This window comes from Anopheles funestus, chromosome X (assembly GCF_943734845.2).
Source record: "Anopheles funestus chromosome X, idAnoFuneDA-416_04, whole genome shotgun sequence".
Lineage (NCBI taxonomy): Eukaryota > Metazoa > Arthropoda > Insecta > Diptera > Culicidae > Anopheles > Anopheles funestus.
Window position 1 is genome coordinate 18,390,952 of NC_064597.1, and position 22,462 is coordinate 18,413,413.

The 22,462-nt window shown below is 41.9% G+C and overlaps 4 protein-coding genes across 4 annotated transcripts in view; all 4 read left to right on the forward strand.

Annotated features, from left to right (window-relative positions):
- LOC125770594 (uncharacterized) overlaps positions 1-4,022 on the forward strand; it is a 39,818-nt gene extending 35,796 nt beyond the window's left edge. Inside the window, exon 2 of the mRNA XM_049440375.1 lies at positions 3,940-4,022. The gene's annotated coding sequence lies outside the window, so the exon portion shown is untranslated. The remainder of the gene's footprint in view (positions 1-3,939) is intronic.
- Positions 1-18,562, forward strand: part of LOC125770566 (uncharacterized) — a 91,164-nt gene extending 72,602 nt beyond the window's left edge. Inside the window, exon 3 of the mRNA XM_049440326.1 lies at positions 17,039-18,562. The gene's annotated coding sequence lies outside the window, so the exon portion shown is untranslated. The remainder of the gene's footprint in view (positions 1-17,038) is intronic.
- LOC125764013 (uncharacterized) lies at positions 2,903-3,784 on the forward strand. The gene is made up of 3 exons (XM_049427775.1): positions 2,903-3,231; positions 3,313-3,468; positions 3,511-3,784. The coding sequence occupies exons 1-3, from the start codon at positions 2,903-2,905 to the stop codon at positions 3,782-3,784; spliced, it is 759 nt and encodes a 252-aa protein (XP_049283732.1).
- The window catches only part of LOC125770601 (uncharacterized), a 28,464-nt gene continuing 9,054 nt past the window's right edge, over positions 3,053-22,462 (forward strand). Inside the window, exon 1 of the mRNA XM_049440390.1 lies at positions 3,053-3,562. The gene's annotated coding sequence lies outside the window, so the exon portion shown is untranslated. The remainder of the gene's footprint in view (positions 3,563-22,462) is intronic.

Here is a 22,462-nt window from a genome sequence, read left to right on the forward strand (position 1 = left end):
TTTATAAAGCCGACGGTTATAAATGTTGATGCTGTTCAGTGACTATCCGGGGTCCGACATCTGTTTTAATAATAGACGTTACATGAGTAAAAACGCATGGTCACCCTTTTTCGTAACTATTTACATTTATTCTTTTTTATTTCTTTTTACATTAAATTATATTTTTTTACTCAGATTGCATCTAAATTGTACCAGATTTACTCTTTAAATTTGTAACCAATCAGTGTTATAAGTTATTTGTAGACTCAACATTTTCGTTAAACTTTATTTAAAGTTGGAGACATCAAATTTTAAGGTATCGACATTCTATTATTAGTATTAGGATCTTATAGGTAGGCAAAACAAAATCGAGATCACAGTTACCTTTGAAAAAATATTGTTATCGCCCACTACCTGAGGTAATGGAGGTGCCTAGTCCTTATAGACAGGTATTGTAACAATATCTAAAGATATTCGCTTGTATTATAGTTCAGTCGTGTGATTGGATGAAGACTAACTATTGCTAAAGATATTGATATCATTTGCAAAACTTCCAAAACCTCTTTAAACCTTCAACAACATGTGCAAAACTAATATTTAGTGTATGTAATACAGCCTTCTTCTCCAAGCCCTGCACTGTCCTGTCCATCGGAATCTGAACTTAGTTCCTGATGTTGCTGATCATTGGACCGTGTGGTCATACTAGTTTGTTTCAGTATTTCAGACGCTCTAAAAACCGCATCCAGCAATGTAACGGAGAAATTCTAAAGTTCAAAATTTCAGGACGAACACAAAATCCATTTTCCACTTCATTCAAGTTATTCATCTGGCTTGGCATAGCTCCACTTACACAACAAGTTTTCATTGATTGAGTATTAGTAACATAGGCAAACACTTTCCCATCTATCATACTCATATAAAAATTAAAAGACACTATCACATCATCTGTGTCACTTAAGATTATTTTAAGAGCCAATGTGGTCAAAATTTGATCATTAATTTCTTTTGCACCCTCTAACACTTCTTTTGTTTCTTTGACAAATTGTACTTCAATTGGCCGATAAAAACGTACACTTTGAGGTAGTTAATTAAGCCAAATTATATCCTCCTCCTTCGTAGCAAATGAAAGGCGGATAGGACTTAACACTGATACAAGTAAATGATAATCAGAATTGATGACGCCTTGTTAAGATGCCGGTTTACCTTTCACAACGCGTTACAGATACAGATTATTCTAATGGAATCATACCTAATATGGAATCATACCTGATATGATTCCCTTAAATCTGTACAAGTACGTGTACAAGGTTCAGAGAGATAGGATCGGCTGAGCGTATCTCTCACTGGTGGCAATGATTAGATACAGCAGTTCATCGACGCACGCTACCTATCACCGACAGACAGCTGCTGGCGTATCATGCGTTTCGAGCTGCAGGCGAAAACGCACACCGTCGTGACGCTGCCCATCCATCTGGAGAACCAGCAGTACGTGTTTTACCGAGCGAACGAGAACCTTTCGTGCGCGTTAAACCGGGGAAAACGTACAATGCTGACTCAGTTTTTCTTGCTTGCGGCTAACGATGATTTCGCCAAAACGCTCCTTTATCACGACGTACCCATGTACTATCGGTACGGTGAACCGACAGCGCGTCAGCGACAACCGTGGCACGAACTTGGCACCAAGCAGTGGATACGTCGCACCCGTACCTCGCACAAAACGGTAGTTGGACGCATGGTGTCCTGCGGTATGCAGCTCTTCGAGCGCTACTGTTTGCGATTGCTACTGTGCTAACCGCAAAGGACCAACATCGTTCGAGAATTTGCGCACTGTTGACGGCACAGTGTATGCAACGTTCCAGCAAGCTGTCATCAGAGAAGGACTGTTGCTAGATGATTCCGAGTGGGAACGGGCTCTACAGGAAGCGGCCACATTCCAAATGCCATCCCAATTTCGCCATTTCTTTGCGCTTATTCTCTCACCTGGGATGCCGCAAGAACCGCGCAAGCTGTGGGATATGTACGCAGAGCTATTGTGTGAAGACTTTCGCTTCCACGATCGCGACCGGTATACATCACAACAGTCCGACCTGAATACGCTGCTGATTGACGTCGAACGTTTTCGTGCGCTGCGCGAAATCGATCGGTTTTTGCGACGTACCATTCCGGCAAAGGATTTAACCACCTTTCCCGATATGCCACAGCTGCAGGATTATGAACACGTTGGAGAGCACCTCAGGAACGATGCGAATGAGGTGAACGAGTTCATCACGACCGAACGGGCTTACGCAGTGAACGATCTCGACTCAGTGAAACTTTGGCCACCCTACACCTACTCAACGACGAGCAGCGTACAGTGTACGACAAAATTACGGCGGCCATTGATCGAGTTCGGATATCGACGAGCACTACAACGGATACGGATGTGAACACCAACTCAACCGGAATCTATAATGCTGAAGACAATCGCTTTTTCTTCCTGGACGGTCCTGGCGGTACGGGCAAATCTTTCGTGCTGGAAAAAGTCCTCGCATACACGCGACGCCAATCAAACATAGCAGCGCTGTTCCTTAGTGGAGGAAGAACGGTCCACTCAACGTTTAAGCTTCCGCTCGACTTAAACCGACACTCCACTTGCAACATCCCAGTACAGTCGAAGCGCGCTGAACTCATCCGCCAGGCAACGCTAATCGTGTGGGACGAAGCATCCATGAGCAGCCAATAAGCGTTGGAAGCAGTGGATCATACCATTCGGGACATAACGGGCGTGCAGCGACCATTTGGCGGCAAGGTGGTACTGCTGTCCGGTGACTTCCGTCAAATTTTGCCCATCGTACCAAAGGGTAATGATGCACAAATAATCAACGAGTGCATCAAACGGAGCACACTATGGTCCCTCTGTACGACGCTACGGCTGTGCGTTAACATGCTGGTACGCACGGCTCCTAACGCGACTCGAGCCAGCGAGCTGCAGGAATTTGCCAATTTTTTGCTGCGTATCGGAGAAGGGCGACACGATACGTTTGCAGGAGCGGACCCATCGTTGGCAAAAATACCGCACGATATGGCGGTACCTCGTACGGCGAACTCGGCTCAGGACATCAATAAGCTGATTGCCCGCATCTACCCAGATATGCAACGGAACTGTCAGGATCCAGATCGATTCTTTTCCGATCGTGCGATCCTGTCTCCTTTTAATGTTGACGTTGCTGCCATTAACAACATTGTGATAGATCAGTTACCCGGGCAGGCAAGGTAGTATCGTTCCGTGGACACATTGCTAAACCCGGAGGAGCATGAACACTTACAGATTCCATCCGAATACCTCAACAATAGCGGCATACCACTGCATCGCTTACGGCTGAAGCGATCGACACCGGTGCTGTTGTTGCGAAATCTCAATTCCGACATGGGACTTTGCAACGGAACGCGTCTTCAGATTGTGGACATGAAGACGCATTGCTTGCACGCCAAGATATTGACGGGCAAGCGGTGAGGAACAGACGTGCTGCTGCTACGCATCTACTGTGACAGCAACGACAAGGGCCAACCGTTCCAAATCCACCGCAAACAGTTCCCGGTGCAGGTGTGCTTTGCCATGACCATTAATAAAGCACAAGGACAACCACTGAACCATCTGGGCCTCTATCTGCCAAAGGATGTGTTTGCACACGGCCAGCTGTACGTGGCAGTGTCCCGCGTCACGACACGAGCAAATATAGCTGCGAAGATCGCAAATCCTGAACACGACAATCAAGATGGTGTCTCAACGCGAAACATTGTGTATCGAGAAATCATTGACGATTGAACGTGTTCGGGGATTCAGGTAAGAACATTTGGGAACGAAGAAAAAACAAACTGCATTACTATCTGTTTTGTTTTTATTCATATTACAGATACCATGTGTCCTTCGTGCCTTATTGGTCGAGCTTATTGTTGATGATTGAACGCATTCGGATGGAGGTAAGGAAAAAGAATGAAAGAACCAAATACAAGCAAGAAGTAATTGTGAACCTTTTTTCCCTCATCGATTACAGTTAATAATTTGTTCGCCCTCATCGAGTTTTCGGACACCCTCAATCATCGGATTCAGACGCATTCGCGTGTTGGTAGGTGAAAAGAAGAAATACAAATCTAAGAAAAAAAACTTTATATCCTTCCTTTTTATTTCAGCCCGAAAACAAACATAAACTTTGACCAAGTTCATCGATCGAGACTTTCGAATAATTCGGATGCATTCCAATGTAGGTAAGTAGAAAGAGATAAAATAAGAAATTTAATAACAAAATAACTAACTTTTTTTATTAATCCTACTACAGTTATCAAAATTGTCTGTGCCTCATGCCTCACTACATTCAATGATGATGCTGGAACGCGTTCGTATGTTGGTAAGAGAAAAAAGGAACGAAAACCAGTCCGTTTTAAAATATTTCATTACCAAGTAGCTCTAACCTCTCCTACCTACAGGTAATAATTTGACTATTTGTCGACGAACCAGCTTCAACCCAAGGATGAATGGATTCGCCCAATTTATGACGACCCAAATAATAGGTAAGTTATACATTTCTTCACACACAAATAATATGCATACAACATACGCTTAATTTTTTTTGCTTACACAATTTGCTCTTTCCAGGACAACTAATTCAACTTTCTACTCTGATTCAGCTATCACCACATGTTGGAGTGTTTTCTTTTATCAGTTATTCTGTTATTTTTTTATCATATTTTTTCCTTTTTAATCGTTTCACCGTTCTATTCAAAATTTGCAACATATTTACAATTCCATTTTCCATAGCTTTCAGAAGCTGAACGAGACCTTATCGCGGATGCTGCAACGAGCAAGTGGATATTCATCACACATCAAGCATAAAACAGAGGCGAAGACAACTGACATTCATCGTAATCAGTAAAACATAATGTACGTATCGTCGTTATCCATACCTACCATTGGTGTTATTCACTTATTAATTTTTTCTTTTTTTTTATTTATTTCATGTCGCCGCATCACTTTGGGAGCACGCGAACAAACAACATGCAGCAGCGGTGTCAATCAAGAGCATCAAGTAGCAGCATCGGGACAGACCTCTGGAAACTACATCACGGGACTGTAACTGTTAACGTACGTATGCACATATTGTACGCAACACTATTACACATTTACTAATACACTACTCTGCTTTTAGAGACACCGGGATCGGCATCGGAGTATCATCACAACAATTGCCAAAGATGTCGCAACAAATATATCGTTGGTGCTCACAAGTACCGTATGTTCTTTGTGCGGGTGAACACTAAGGAGCGGATTGATGCAACCGAAACAGAAAGTTCTACACGACAGCATTGCACAAAACATTTTTGCAATTGCGATGTAGCCAAGCGCAAAGTGTAAAATAAGCGTATTATGTAACCTTTTATGCATTGCGCTAAGAAAGTTAGGTTAGATTTTGTTTCACTCTCATTCTAATACATAAGGTTGCAAAACTATTATTTAACTTTAAACATTCTAACCGTATTTAAACGATAATTTATAATACACACAAAACAACCATTAATTAATTATTAAGTTAACACACTTACCACACGAAACCAAAAGTCACGTCGGACAACGGATAGTTCACGAGAGCTCACATTTATAAAGCAAACGCTTATAAATGTTGATGCTGTTGAGTGACTATCTGGGGTCCGACGTGTCTTGGAAGTTTTGTGATGTGTTTTTTTATATGCTTATTATTATATTTTTACGATTTAATAATTGGAGCACATATGGCCGCTTTTATTTTTTTTTAACGAACAACATCAAATTGCGCTCTCACGCTTACATGTCAATGAAGAAATGGTTGTCGTACTGTGTAAGCTCATACGTTAAAAACTCAAAGATGTACGAACACACACATACAATCAATTTTGTATCTTTAATAATTAAATAATAGCTTTGCAACCTTACTCACTGTTCATTTTAATTTTTTTTTTTCAAATTGAATAGCATTAATTATTAACACAGTTTCAACACTTTACTCTAAAACCCCACATACTACACTAACCGCTAATGCCAATTTATTTATTTAAGAAACAAATAACTTACAGCACTAATTGGTTATTATATTGATATTTATTGTAGCTATTTTGTTTTTCATATGATTCGTTATTTTATTTCTACTTTGTTCATTATAAATAACTTATTTTATTTTTTTACACTGCGTTAATTTTTCAAAAATTAACTGTAACATTGCTCTGCATCGAAAAGGGTGACCATGGCGTTTCGAAAGCATCGAAAGTGCGCTTTTTTTATCAAACCGCTCAGCACACGAAACCAAGAGTCACGTCGGACAACGGATAGTTCACGAGGGCTCACATTTATAAAGCCGACGGTTATAAATGTTGATGCTGTTCAGTGACTATCCGGAGTCCGACGTGTCTTGGAAGTTTCGTCTGATTTTTTTTTCATTTCGCTCAGCATACGAAACCAAGAGTCACGTCGGACAACGGATAGTTCACGAGAGCTCACATTTATAAAGCCGACGGTTATAAATGTTGATGCTGTTTAGTGACTATCCGGGGTCCGACATCTGTTTTAATAATAGACGTTACATGAGTAAAAACGCATGGTCACCCTTTTTTGTAACTATTTACATTTATTCGTATTTATTTCTTTTTACATTAAATTATATTTTTTTACTCAGATTGCATCTAAATTGTACCAGATATACTCTTTAAATTTGTAACCAATCAGTGTTATAAGTTATTTGTAGACTCAACATTTTCGTTAAACTTTATTTAAAGTTGGAGACATCAAATTTTAAGGTATCGACATTCTATTATTAGTATTAGGATCTTATAGGTAGGCAAAACAAAATCGAGATCACAGTTACCTTTGAAAAAATATTGTTATCGCCCACTACCTGAGGTAATGGAGGTGCCTAGTCCTTATAGACAGGTATTGTAACAATATCTAAAGATATTCGCTTGTATTATAGTTCAGTCGTGTGATTGGATGAAGACTAACTATTGCTAAAGATATTGATATCATTTGCAAAACTTCCAAAACCTCTTTAAACCTTCAACAACATATGCAAAACTAATATTTAGTGTATGTAATACAGCCTTCTTCTCCAAGCCCTGCACTGTCCTGTCCATCGGAATCTGAACTTAGTTCCTGATGTTGCTGATCATTGGACCGTGTGGTCATACTAGTTTGTTTCAGTATTTCAGACGCTCTAAAAACCGCATCCAGCAATGTAACGGAGAAATTCTAAAGTTCAAAATTTCAGGACGAACACAAAATCCATTTTCCACTTCATTCAAGTTATTCATCTGGCTTGGCATAGCTCCACTTACACAACAAGTTTTCATTGATTGAGTATTAGTAACATAGGCAAACACTTTCCCATCTATCATACTCATATAAAAATTAAAAGACACTATCACATCATCTGTGTCACTTAAGATTATTTTAAGAGCCAATGTGGTCAAAATTTGATCATTAATTTCTTTTGCACCCTCTAACACTTCTTTTGTTTCTTTGACAAATTGTACTTCAATTGGCCGATAAAAACGTACACTTTGAGGTAGTTAATTAAGCCAAATTATATCCTCCTCCTTCGTAGCAAATGAAAGGCGGATAGGACTTAACGCTGATACAAGTAAATGATAATCAGAAATGATGACGCCTTGTTAAGATGCCGGTTTACCTTTCACTACGCGTTACAGATACAGATTATTCTAATGGAATCATACCTAATATGGAATCATACCTGATATGATTCCCTTAAATCTGTACAAGTACGTGTACAAGGTTCAGAGAGATAGGATCGGCTGAGCGTATCTCTCACTGGTGGCAATGATTAGATACAGCAGTTCATCGACGCACGCTACCTATCACCGACAGACAGCTGCTGGCGTATCATGCGTTTCGAGCTGCAGGCGAAAACGCACACCGTCGTGACGCTGCCCATCCATCTGGAGAACCAGCAGTACGTGTTTTACCGAGCGAACGAGAACCTTTCGTGCGCGTTAAACCGGGGAAAACGTACAATGCTGACTCAGTTTTTCTTGCTTGCGGCTAACGATGATTTCGCCAAAACGCTCCTTTATCACGACGTACCCATGTACTATCGGTACGGTGAACCGACAGCGCGTCAGCGACAACCGTGGCACGAACTTGGCACCAAGCAGTGGATACGTCGCACCCGTACCTCGCACAAAACGGTAGTTGGACGCATGGTGTCCTGCGGTATGCAGCTCTTCGAGCGCTACTGTTTGCGATTGCTACTGTGCTAACCGCAAAGGACCAACATCGTTCGAGAATTTGCGCACTGTTGACGGCACAGTGTATGCAACGTTCCAGCAAGCTGTCATCAGAGAAGGACTGTTGCTAGATGATTCCGAGTGGGAACGGGCTCTACAGGAAGCGGCCACATTCCAAATGCCATCCCAATTTCGCCATTTCTTTGCGCTTATTCTCTCACCTGGGATGCCGCAAGAACCGCGCAAGCTGTGGGATATGTACGCAGAGCTATTGTGTGAAGACTTTCGCTTCCACGATCGCGACCGGTATACATCACAACAGTCCGACCTGAATACGCTGCTGAAATGGCGTCGAACGTTTTCGTGCGCTGCGCGAAATCGATCGGTTTTTGCGAGGTACCATTCCGGCAAAGGATTTAACCACCTTTCCCGATATGCCACAGCTGCAGGATTATGAACACGTTGGAGAGCACCTCAGGAACGATGCGAATGAGGTGAACGAGTTCATCACGACCGAACGGGCTTACGCAGTGAACGATCTCGACTCAGTGAAACTTTGGCCACCCTACACCTACTCAACGACGAGCAGCGTACAGTGTACGACAAAATTACGGCGGCCATTGATCGAGTTCGGATATCGACGAGCACTACAACGGATACGGATGTGAACACCAACTCAACCGGAATCTATAATGCTGAAGACAATCGCTTTTTCTTCCTGGACGGTCCTGGCGGTACGGGCAAATCTTTCGTGCTGGAAAAAGTCCTCGCATACACGCGACGCCAATCAAACATAGCAGCGCTGTTCCTTAGTGGAGGAAGAACGGTCCACTCAACGTTTAAGCTTCCGCTCGACTTAAACCGACACTCCACTTGCAACATCCCAGTACAGTCGAAGCGCGCTGAACTCATCCGCCAGGCAACGCTAATCGTGTGGGACGAAGCATCCATGAGCTGCCAATAAGCGTTGGAAGCAGTCGATCGTACCATTCGGGACATAACGGGCGTGCAGCGACCATTTGGCGGCAAGGTGGTACTGCTGTCCGGTGACTTCCGTCAAATTTTGCCCATCGTACCAAAGGGTAATGATGCACAAATAATCAACGAGTGCATCAAACGGAGCACACTATGGTCCCTCTGTACGACGCTACGGCTGTGCGTTAACATGCTGGTACGCACGGCTCCTAACGCGACTCGAGCCAGCGAGCTGCAGGAATTTGCCAATTTTTTGCTGCGTATCGGAGAAGGGCGACACGATACGTTTGCAGGAGCGGACCCATCGTTGGCAAAAATACCGCACGATATGGCTGTACCCCGTACGGCGAACTCGGCTCAGGACATCAATAAGCTGATTGCCCGCATCTACCCAGACATGCGCAACGGAACTGTCAGGATCCAGATCGATTCTTTTCCGATCGTGCGATCCTGTCTCCTTTTAATGTTGACGTTGCTGCCATTAACAACATTGTGATAGATCAGTTACCCGGGCAGGCAAGGTAGTATCGTTCCGTGGACACATTGCTACACCCGGAGGAGCATGAACACTTACAGATTCCATCCGAATACCTCAACAATAGCGGCATACCACTGCATCGCTTACGGCTGAAGCGATCGACACCGGTGCTGTTGTTGCGAAATCTCAATTCCGACATGGGACTTTGCAACGGAACGCGTCTTCAGATTGTGGACATGAAGACGCATTGCTTGCACGCCAAGATATTGACGGGCAAGCGGTGAGGAACGGACGTGCTGCTGCTACGCATCTACTGTGACAGCAACGACAAGGGCCAACCGTTCCAAATCCGCCGCAAACAGTTCCCGGTGCAGGTGTGCTTTGCCATGACCATTAATAAAGCACAAGGACAACCACTGAACCATCTGGGCCTCTATCTGCCAAAGGATGTGTTTGCACACGGCCAGCTGTACGTGGCAGTGTCCCGCGTCACGACACGAGCAAATATAGCTGCGCCGATCGCAAATCCTGAACACGACAATCAAGATGGTGTCTCAACGCGAAACATTGTGTATCGAGAAATCATTGACGATTGAACGTGTTCGGGGATTCAGGTAAGAACATTTGGGAACGAAGAAAAAACAAACTGCATTACTATCTGTTTTGTTTTTATTCATATTACAGATACCATGTGTCCTGATGATTGAACGCATTCGGATGGAGGTAAGGAAAACGAATGAAAGAACCAAATACAAGCAAGAAGTAATTGTGAACCTTTTTTCCTTCATCGATTACAGTTAATAATTTGTTCGCCCTCATCGAGTTTTCGGACGCCCTCAATCATCGGATTCAGACGCATTCGCGTGTTGGTAGGTGAAAAGAAGAACTACAAATCTAAGAGAAAAAAAACTTTATATCCTTCCTTTTTATTTCAGCCCGAAAACAAACATAAACTTTGACCAAGTTCATCGATCGAGACTTTCGAATAATTCGGATGCATTCCAATGTAGGTAAGTAGAAAGAGATAAAATAAGAAATTTAATAACAAAATAACTAACTTTTTTTATTAATCCTACTACAGTTATCAAAAATGTCTGTGCCTCATGCCTCACTACATTCAATGATGATGCTGGAACGCGTTCGTATGTTGGTAAGTGAAAAAAGGAACGAAAACCAGTCCGTTTTAAAATATTTCATTACCAAGTAGCTCTAACCTCTCCTACCTACAGGTAATAATTTGACTATTTGTCGACGAACCAGCTTCAACCCAAGGATGAATGGATTCGCCCAATTTATGACGACCCAAATAATAGGTAAGTTATACATTTCTTCACACACAAATAATATGCATACAACATACGCTTAATTTTTTTTGCTTACACAATTTGCTCTTTCCAGGACAACTAATTCAACTTTCTACTCTGATTCAGCTATCACCACATGTTGGAGTGTTTTCTTTTATCAGTTATTCTGTTATTTTTTTATCATATTTTTTCCTTTTTAATCGTTTCACCGTTCTATTCAAAATTTGCAACATATTTACAATTCCATTTTCCATAGCTTTCAGAAGCTGAACGAGACCTTATCGCGGATGCTGCAACGAGCAAGTGGATATTCATCACACATCAAGCATAAAACAGAGGCGAAGACAACTGACATTCATCGTAATCAGTAAAACATAATGTACGTATCGTCGTTATCCATACCTACCATTGGTGTTATTCACTTATTAATTTTTTCTTTTTTTTTATTTATTTCATGTCGCCGCATCACTTTGGGAGCACGCGAACAAACAACATGCAGCAGCGGTGTCAATCAAGAGCATCAAGTAGCAGCATCGGGACAGACCTCTGGAAACTACATCACGGGACTGTAACTGTTAACGTACGTATGCACATATTGTACGCAACACTATTACACATTTACTAATACACTACTCTGCTTTTAGAGACACCGGGATCGGCATCGGAGTATCATCACAACAATTGCCAAAGATGTCGCAACAAATATATCGTTGGTGCTCACAAGTACCGTATGTTCTTTGTGCGGGTGAACACCAAGGAGCGGATTGATGCAACCGAAACAGAAAGTTCTACACGACAGCATTGCACAAAACATTTTTGCAATTGCGATGTAGCCAAGCGCAAAGTGTAAAATAAGCGTATTATGTAACCTTTTATGCATTGCGCTAAGAAAGTTAGGTTAGATTTTGTTTCACTCTCATTCTAATACATAAGGTTGCAAAACTATTATTTAACTTTAAACATTCTAACCGTATTTAAACGATAATTTATAATACACACAAAACAACCATTAAATAATTATTAAGTTAACACACTTACCACACGAAACCAAAAGTCACGTCGGACAACGGATAGTTCACGAGAGCTCACATTTATAAAGCAAACGCTTATAAATGTTAATGCTGTTCAGTGACTATCCGGGGTCCGACGTGTCTTGGATGTTTTGTGTGATTTTTTTTTCGCTCAGCACACGAAACCAAGAGTCACGTCGGACAACGGATAGTTCACGAGGGCTCACATTTATAAAGCCGACGGTTATAAATGTTGATGCTGTTCAGTGACTATCCGGGGTCCGACGTGTCTTGGAAGTTTTGTTATGTGTTTTTTTATGTATATGCTTATTATTATATTTTTACGATTTAATAATTGGAGCACATATGGCCGCTTTTATTTTTTTTTAACGAACAACATCAAATTGCACTCTCACGCTTACATGTCAATGAAGAAATGGTTGTCGTACTGTGTCAGCTCATACGTTAAAAACTCAAAGATGTACGAACACACACAAACAATCAATTTTGTATCTTTAATAATTAAATAATAGCTTTGCAACCTTACTCACTGTTCATTTTAATTTTTTTTTTTTCAAATTGAATAGCATTAATTATTAACACAGTTTCAACACTTTACTCTAAAACCCCACATACTACACTAACCGCTAATGCCAATTTATTTATTTAAGAAACAAATAACTTACAGCACTAATTGGTTATTATATTGATATTTATTGTAGCTATTTTGTTTTACATTAGATTCGTTATTTTATTTCTACTTTGTTCATTATAAATAACTTATTTTATTTTTTTTACACTGCGTTAATTTTTCAAAAATTAACTGTAACATTGCTCTGCATCGAAAAGGGTGACCATGGCGTTTCGAAAGCATCGAAAGTGCGCTTTTTTTATCAAACCGCTCAGCACACGAAACCAAGAGTCACGTCGGACAACGGATAGTTCACGAGGGCTCACATTTATAAAGCCGACGGTTATAAATGTTGATGCTGTTCAGTGACTATCCGGGGTCCGACATCTGTTTTAATAATAGACGTTACATGAGTAAAAACGCATGGTCACCCTTTTTCGTAACTATTTACATTTATTCTTTTTTATTTCTTTTTACATTAAATTATATTTTTTTACTCAGATTGCATCTAAATTGTACCAGATTTACTCTTTAAATTTGTAACCAATCAGTGTTATAAGTTATTTGTAGACTCAACATTTTCGTTAAACTTTATTTAAAGTTGGAGACATCAAATTTTAAGGTATCGACATTCTATTATTAGTATTAGGATCTTATAGGTAGGCAAAACAAAATCGAGATCACAGTTACCTTTGAAAAAATATTGTTATCGCCCACTACCTGAGGTAATGGAGGTGCCTAGTCCTTATAGACAGGTATTGTAACAATATCTAAAGATATTCGCTTGTATTATAGTTCAGTCGTGTGATTGGATGAAGACTAACTATTGCTAAAGATATTGATATCATTTGCAAAACTTCCAAAACCTCTTTAAACCTTCAACAACATGTGCAAAACTAATATTTAGTGTATGTAATACAGCCTTCTTCTCCAAGCCCTGCACTGTCCTGTCCATCGGAATCTGAACTTAGTTCCTGATGTTGCTGATCATTGGACCGTGTGGTCATACTAGTTTGTTTCAGTATTTCAGACGCTCTAAAAACCGCATCCAGCAATGTAACGGAGAAATTCTAAAGTTCAAAATTTCAGGACGAACACAAAATCCATTTTCCACTTCATTCAAGTTATTCATCTGGCTTGGCATAGCTCCACTTACACAACAAGTTTTCATTGATTGAGTATTAGTAACATAGGCAAACACTTTCCCATCTATCATACTCATATAAAAATTAAAAGACACTATCACATCATCTGTGTCACTTAAGATTATTTTAAGAGCCAATGTGGTCAAAATTTGATCATTAATTTCTTTTGCACCCTCTAACACTTCTTTTGTTTCTTTGACAAATTGTACTTCAATTGGCCGATAAAAACGTACACTTTGAGGTAGTTAATTAAGCCAAATTATATCCTCCTCCTTCGTAGCAAATGAAAGGCGGATAGGACTTAACGCTGATACAAGTAAATGATAATCAGAAATGATGACGCCTTGTTAAGATGCCGGTTTACCTTTCACTACGCGTTACAGATACAGATTATTCTAATGGAATCATACCTAATATGGAATCATACCTGATATGATTCCCTTAAATCTGTACAAGTACGTGTACAAGGTTCAGAGAGATAGGATCGGCTGAGCGTATCTCTCACTGGTGGCAATGATTAGATACAGCAGTTCATCGACGCACGCTACCTATCACCGACAGACAGCTGCTGGCGTATCATGCGTTTCGAGCTGCAGGCGAAAACGCACACCGTCGTGACGCTGCCCATCCATCTGGAGAACCAGCAGTACGTGTTTTACCGAGCGAACGAGAACCTTTCGTGCGCGTTAAACCGGGGAAAACGTACAATGCTGACTCAGTTTTTCTTGCTTGCGGCTAACGATGATTTCGCCAAAACGCTCCTTTATCACGACGTACCCATGTACTATCGGTACGGTGAACCGACAGCGCGTCAGCGACAACCGTGGCACGAACTTGGCACCAAGCAGTGGATACGTCGCACCCGTACCTCGCACAAAACGGTAGTTGGACGCATGGTGTCCTGCGGTATGCAGCTCTTCGAGCGCTACTGTTTGCGATTGCTACTGTGCTAACCGCAAAGGACCAACATCGTTCGAGAATTTGCGCACTGTTGACGGCACAGTGTATGCAACGTTCCAGCAAGCTGTCATCAGAGAAGGACTGTTGCTAGATGATTCCGAGTGGGAACGGGCTCTACAGGAAGCGGCCACATTCCAAATGCCATCCCAATTTCGCCATTTCTTTGCGCTTATTCTCTCACCTGGGATGCCGCAAGAACCGCGCAAGCTGTGGGATATGTACGCAGAGCTATTGTGTGAAGACTTTCGCTTCCACGATCGCGACCGGTATACATCACAACAGTCCGACCTGAATACGCTGCTGAAATGGCGTCGAACGTTTTCGTGCGCTGCGCGAAATCGGTCGGTTTTTGCGAGGTACCATTCCGGCAAAGGATTTAACCACCTTTCCCGATATGCCACAGCTGCAGGATTATGAACACGTTGGAGAGCACCTCAGGAACGATGCGAATGAGGTGAACGAGTTCATCACGACCGAACGGGCTTACGCAGTGAACGATCTCGACTCAGTGAAACTTTGGCCACCCTACACCTACTCAACGACGAGCAGCGTACAGTGTACGACAAAATTACGGCGGCCATTGATCGAGTTCGGATATCGACGAGCACTACAACGGATACGGATGTGAACACCAACTCAACCGGAATCTATAATGCTGAAGACAATCGCTTTTTCTTCCTGGACGGTCCTGGCGGTACGGGCAAATCTTTCGTGCTGGAAAAAGTCCTCGCATACACGCGACGCCAATCAAACATAGCAGCGCTGTTCCTTAGTGGAGGAAGAACGGTCCACTCAACGTTTAAGCTTCCGCTCGACTTAAACCGACACTCCACTTGCAACATCCCAGTACAGTCGAAGCGCGCTGAACTCATCCGCCAGGCAACGCTAATCGTGTGGGACGAAGCATCCATGAGCAGCCAATAAGCGTTGGAAGCAGTGGATCATACCATTCGGGACATAACGGGCGTGCAGCGACCATTTGGCGGCAAGGTGGTACTGCTGTCCGGTGACTTCCGTCAAATTTTGCCCATCGTACCAAAGGGTAATGATGCACAAATAATCAACGAGTGCATCAAACGGAGCACACTATGGTCCCTCTGTACGACGCTACGGCTGTGCGTTAACATGCTGGTACGCACGGCTCCTAACGCGACTCGAGCCAGCGAGCTGCAGGAATTTGCCAATTTTTTGCTGCGTATCGGAGAAGGGCGACACGATACGTTTGCAGGAGCGGACCCATCGTTGGCAAAAATACCGCACGATATGGCTGTACCTCGTACGGCGAACTCGGCTCAGGACATCAATAAGCTGATTGCCCGCATCTACCCAGATATGCAACGGAACTGTCAGGATCCAGATCGATTCTTTTCCGATCGTGCGATCCTGTCTCCTTTTAATGTTGACGTTGCTGCCATTAACAACATTGTGATAGATCAGTTACCCGGGCAGGCAAGGTAGTATCGTTCCGTGGACACATTGCTAAACCCGGAGGAGCATGAACACTTACAGATTCCATCCGAATACCTCAACAATAGCGGCATACCACTGCATCGCTTACGGCTGAAGCGATCGACACCGGTGCTGTTGTTGCGAAATCTCAATTCCGACATGGGACTTTGCAACGGAACGCGTCTTCAGATTGTGGACATGAAGACGCATTGCTTGCACGCCAAGATATTGACGGGCAAGCGGTGAGGAACAGACGTGCTGCTGCTACGCATCTACTGTGACAGCAACGACAAGGGCCAACCGTTCCAAATCCACCGCAAACAGTTCCCGGTGCAGGTGTGCTTTGCCATGACCATTAATAAAGCACAAGGACAACCACTGAACCATCTGGGCCTCTATCTGCCAAAGGATGTGTTTGCACACGGCCAGCTGTACGTGGCAGTGTCCCGCGTCACGACACGAGCAAATATAGCTGCGAAGATCGCAAATCCTGAACACGACAATCAAGATGGTGTCTCAACGCGAAACATTGTGTATCGAGAAATCATTGACGATTGAACGTGTTCGGGGATTCAGGTAAGAACATTTGGGAACGAAGAAAAAACAAACTGCATTACTATCTGTTTTGTTTTTATTCATATTACAGATACCATGTGTCCTTCGTGCCTTATTGGTCGAGCTTATTGTTGATGATTGAACGCATTCGGATGGAGGTAAGGAAAAAGAATGAAAGAACCAAATACAAGCAAGAAGTAATTGTGAACCTTTTTTCCCTCATCGATTACAGTTAATAATTTGTTCGCCCTCATCGAGTTTTCGGACACCCTCAATCATCGGATTCAGACGCTTTCGCGTGTTGGTAGGTGAAAAGAAGAAATACAAATCTAAGAAAAAAAACTTTATATCCTTCCTTTTTATTTCAGCCCGAAAACAAACATAAACTTTGACCAAGTTCATCGATCGAGACTTTCGGATAATTCGGACGCATTCCAATGTAGGTAAGTAGAAAGAGAAGAAATAAGAAATTTAATAACAAAATAACTTACTTTTTTATTAATCCTACTACAGTTATCAAAAATGTCTGTGCCTCATGCCTCACTACATTCAATGATGATGCTGGAACGCGTTCGTATGTTGGTAAGAGAAAAAAGGAACGAAAACCAGTCCGTTTTAAAATATTGCATTACCAAGTAGCTCTAACCTCTCCTACCTACAGGTAATAATTTGACTATTTGTCGACGAACCAGCTTCAACCCAAGGATGAATGGATTCGCCCAATTTATGACGACCCAAATAATAGGTAAGTTATACATTTCTTCACACACAAATAATATGCATACAACATACGCTTAATTTTTTTTGCTTACACAATTTGCTCTTTCCAGGACAACTAATTCAACTTTCTACTCTGATTCAGCTATCACCACATGTTGGAGTGTTTTCTTTTATCAGGTATCATATTTTTTCCTTTTTAATCATTTCACCGTTCTATTCAAAATTTGCAACATATTTACAATTCCATTTTCCATAGCTTTCAGAAGCTGGACGAGACCTTATCCCGGATGCTGCAACGAGCAAGTGGATATTCATCACACATCAAGCATAAAACAGAGGCGAAGACAACTGACATTCATCGTAATCAGTAAAACATAATGTACGTATCGTCGTTATCCATACCTGCCATTGGTGTTATTCACTTATTATTTTTTTCTTTTTTTTATTTATATCATGTCGCCGCATCACTTTGGGAGCACGCGAACAAACAACATGCAGCAGCGGTGTCAATCAAGAGCATCAAGTAGCAGCATCGGGACAGACCTTTGGAAACTACATCACGGGACTGTGACTGTTAACGTACGTATGCACATATTGTACGCAACACTATTACACATTTACTAATACACTACTCTGCTTTTAGAGACACCGGGATCGGCATCGGAGTATCATCACAGCAATTGCCAAAGATGTCGCAACAAATATATCGTTGGTGCTCACAAGTACCGTATGTTCTTTGTGCGGGTGAACACCAAGGAGCGGATTGATGCAACCGAAACAGAAAGTTCTACACGACAGCATTGCACAAAACATTTTTGCAATTGCGATGTAGCCAAGCGCAAAGTGTAAAATAAGCGTATTATGTAACCTTTTATGCATTGCGCTAAGAAAGTTAGGTTAGATTTTGTTTCACTCTCATTCTAATACATAAGGTTGCAAAACTATTATTTAACTTTAAACATTCTAACCGTATTTAAACGATAATTTATAATACACACAAAACAACCATTAAATAATTATTAAGTTAACACACTTACCACACGAAACCAAAAGTCACGTCGGACAACGGATAGTTCACGAGAGCTCACATTTATAAAGCAAACGCTTATAAATGTTAATGCTGTTCAGTGACTATCCGGGGTCCGACGTGTCTTGGATGTTTTGTGTGATTTTTTTTTCGCTCAGCACACGAAACCAAGAGTCACGTCGGACAACGGATAGTTCACGAGGGCTCACATTTATAAAGCCGACGGTTATAAATGTTGATGCTGTTCAGTGACTATCCGGGGTCCGACGTGTCTTGGAAGTTTTGTTATGTGTTTTTTTATGTATATGCTTATTATTATATTTTTACGATTTAATAATTGGAGCACATATGGCCGCTTTTATTTTTTTTTAACGAACAACATCAAATTGCACTCTCACGCTTACATGTCAATGAAGAAATGGTTGTCGTACTGTGTCAGCTCATACGTTAAAAACTCAAAGATGTACGAACACACACAAACAATCAATTTTGTATCTTTAATAATTAAATAATAGCTTTGCAACCTTACTCACTGTTCATTTTAATTTTTTTTTTTTCAAATTGAATAGCATTAATTATTAACACAGTTTCAACACTTTACTCTAAAACCCCACATACTACACTAACCGCTAATGCCAATTTATTTATTTAAGAAACAAATAACTTACAGCACTAATTGGTTATTATATTGATATTTATTGTAGCTATTTTGTTTTACATTAGATTCGTTATTTTATTTCTACTTTGTTCATTATAAATAACTTATTTTATTTTTTTTACACTGCGTTAATTTTTCAAAAATTAACTGTAACATTGCTCTGCATCGAAAAGGGTGACCATGGCGTTTCGAAAGCATCGAAAGTGCGCTTTTTTTATCAAACCGCTCAGCACACGAAACCAAGAGTCACGTCGGACAACGGATAGTTCACGAGGGCTCACATTTATAAAGCCGACGGTTATAAATGTTGATGCTGTTCAGTGACTATCCGGGGTCCGACGTGTCTTGGAAGTTTCGGTGATTTTTTTTTTCATTTCGCTCAGCACACGAAACCAAGAGTCACGTCGGACAACGGATAGTTCACGGGGGCTCACATTTATAAAGCTGACGCTTATAAATGTTGATGCTGTTCAGTGACTATCCGGGGTCCGACATCTGTTTTAATAATAGACGTTACATGAGTAAAAACGCATGGTCACCCTTTTTCGTAACTATTTACATTTATTCTTTTTTATTTCTTTTTACATTAAATTATATTTTTTTACTCAGATTGCATCTAAATTGTACCAGATTTACTCTTTAAATTTGTAACCAATCAGTGTTATAAGTTATTTGTAGACTCAACATTTTCGTTAAACTTTATTTAAAGTTGGAGACATCAAATTTTAAGGTATTGACATTCTATTATTAGTATTAGGATCTTATAGGTAGGCAAAACAAAATCGAGATCACAGTTACCTTTGAAAAAATATTGTTATCTACCGTCGCCCACTACCTGAGGTAATGGAGGTGCCTGGTCCTTATAGACAGGTATTGTAACAATATCTAAAGATATTCGCTTGTATTATAGTTCAGTCGTGTGATTGGATGAAGACTAACTATTGCTAAAGATATTGATATCATTTCCAAAACTTCCAAAACCTCTTTAAACCTTCAACAACATGTGCAAAACTAATATTTAGTGTATGTAATACAGCCTTCTTCTCCAAGCCCTGCACTGTCCTGTCCATCGGAATCAGAACTTAGTTCCTGATGTTGCTGATCATTGGACCGTGTGGTCATACTAGTGCTTGCTAAATTTGTTTCAGTATTTCAGACGCTCTAAAAACCGCATCCAGCAATGTAACGGAGAAATTCTAAAGTTCAAAATTTCAGGATGAACACAACATCCATTTTCCACTTCATTCAAGTTATTCATCTGGCTTGGCATAGCTCCACTTACACAACAAGTTTTCATTGATTTAGTATTAGTAACATAGGCAAACACTTTCCCATCTATCATACTCATATAAAAATTAAAAGACACTATCACATCATCTGTGTCACTTAAGATTATTTTAAGAGCCAATGTGGTCAAAATTTGATCATTAATTTCTTTTGCACTCTCTAACACTTCTTTTGTTTCTTTGACAAATTGTACTTCAATTGGCCGATAAAAACGTACACTTTGAGGTAGTTAATTAAGCCAAATTATATCCTCCTCCTTCGTAGCAAATGAAAGGCGGATAGGACTTAACACTGATACAAGTAAATGATAATCAGAAATGATGACGCCTTGTTAAGATGCCGGTTTTCCTTTCACTACGCGTTACAGATACAGATTATTCTAATGGAATCATACCTAATATGGAATCATACCTGATGTGATTCCCTTAAATCTGTACAAGTACGTGTACAAGGGTCAGGATCGGCTGAGCATATCTCTCACTGGTGGCAATGATGAGATACAGCAGTTCATCGACGCACGCTACCTATCACCGACAGACAGCTGCTGGCGTATCATGCGTTTCGAGCTGCAGGCGAAAACACACACCGTCGTGACGCTGCCCATCCACCTGGAGAACTAGCAGTACGTGTTTTACCGAGCGAACGAGAACCTTTCGTGCGCGTTAAACCGGGGAAAACGCACAATGCTGACTCAGTTTTTCTTGCTTAACGCTCCTTTATCACGACGTACCCATGTACTATCGGTACGGTGAACTGACAGCTCGTCAGAGACAACCGTGGCACGAACTTGGCACCAAGCAGTGGATACGTCGCACCCGTACCTCGCACAAAACGGTAGTTGGACGCATGGTGTCCTGCGGTATGCAGCTCTTCGAGCGCTACTGTTTGCGATTGCTACTGTGCTAACCGCAAAGGACCAACATCGTTCGAGAATTTGCGCACTGTTGACGGCACAGTGTATGCAACGTTCCAGCAAGCTGTCATCAGAGAAGGACTGTTGCTAGATGATTCCGAGTGGGAACGGGCTCTACAGGAAGCGGCCACATTCCAAATGCCATCCCAATTTCGCCATTTCTTTGCGCTTATTCTCTCACCTGGGATGCCGCAAGAACCGCGCAAGCTGTGGGATATGTACGCAGAGCTATTGTGTGAAGACTTTCGCTTCCACGATCGCGACCGGTATACATCACAACAGTCCGACCTGAATACGCTGCTGATTGACGTCGAACGTTTTCGTGCGCTGCGCGAAATCGATCGGTTTTTGCGACGTACCATTCCGGCAAAGGATTTAACCACCTTTCCCGATATGCCACAGCTGCAGGATTATGAACACGTTGGAGAGCACCTCAGGAACGATGCGAATGAGGTGAACGAGTTCATCACGACCGAAAGGGCTTACGCAGTGAACGATCTCGACGAAACTTTGGCCACCCTACACCTACTCAACGACGAGCAGCGTACAGTGTACGACAAAATTACGGCGGCCATTGATCGAGTTCGGATATCGACGAGCACTACAACGGATACGGATGTGAACACCAACTCAACCGGAATCTATAATGCTGAAGACAATCGCTTTTTCTTCCTGGACGGTCCTGGCGATACGGGCAAATCTTTCGTGCTGGAAAAAGTCCTCGCATACACGCGACGCCAATCAAACATTGCGCTTGCCACTACGGCGAGTGGAATAGCAGCGCTGTTCCTTAGTGGAGGAAGAACGGTCCACTCAACGTTTAAGCTTCCGCTCGACTTAAACCGACACTCCACTTGCAACATCCCAGTACAGTCGAAGCGCGCTGAAGTCATCCGCCAGGCAACGCTAATCGTGTGGGACGAAGCATCCATGAGCAGCCAATAAGCGTTGGAAGCAGTCGATCATAACGATTCGGGACATAACGGGCGTGCAGCGACCATTTGGCGGCAAGGTGGTACTGCTGTCCGGTGACTTCCGTCAAATTTTGCCCATCGTACCACAGGGTAATGATGCACAAATAATCAACGAGTGCATCAAACGGAGCACACTATGGTCCCTCTGTACGA

Bases quoted from the DNA above. Each gene is read 5' to 3' on its own strand.
- LOC125764013 (XM_049427775.1), top strand. From the start codon at position 2,903: ATGCTGGTACGCACGGCTCCTAACGCGACTCGAGCCAGCGAGCTGCAG. The intron at 3,232-3,312 runs GTAGTATCGTTC...CCTCAACAATAG, and splicing joins CAGTTACCCGGGCAGGCAAG to CGGCATACCACTGCATCGCT. The intron at 3,469-3,510 runs GTGAGGAACAGA...CTACTGTGACAG, and splicing joins AAGATATTGACGGGCAAGCG to CAACGACAAGGGCCAACCGT.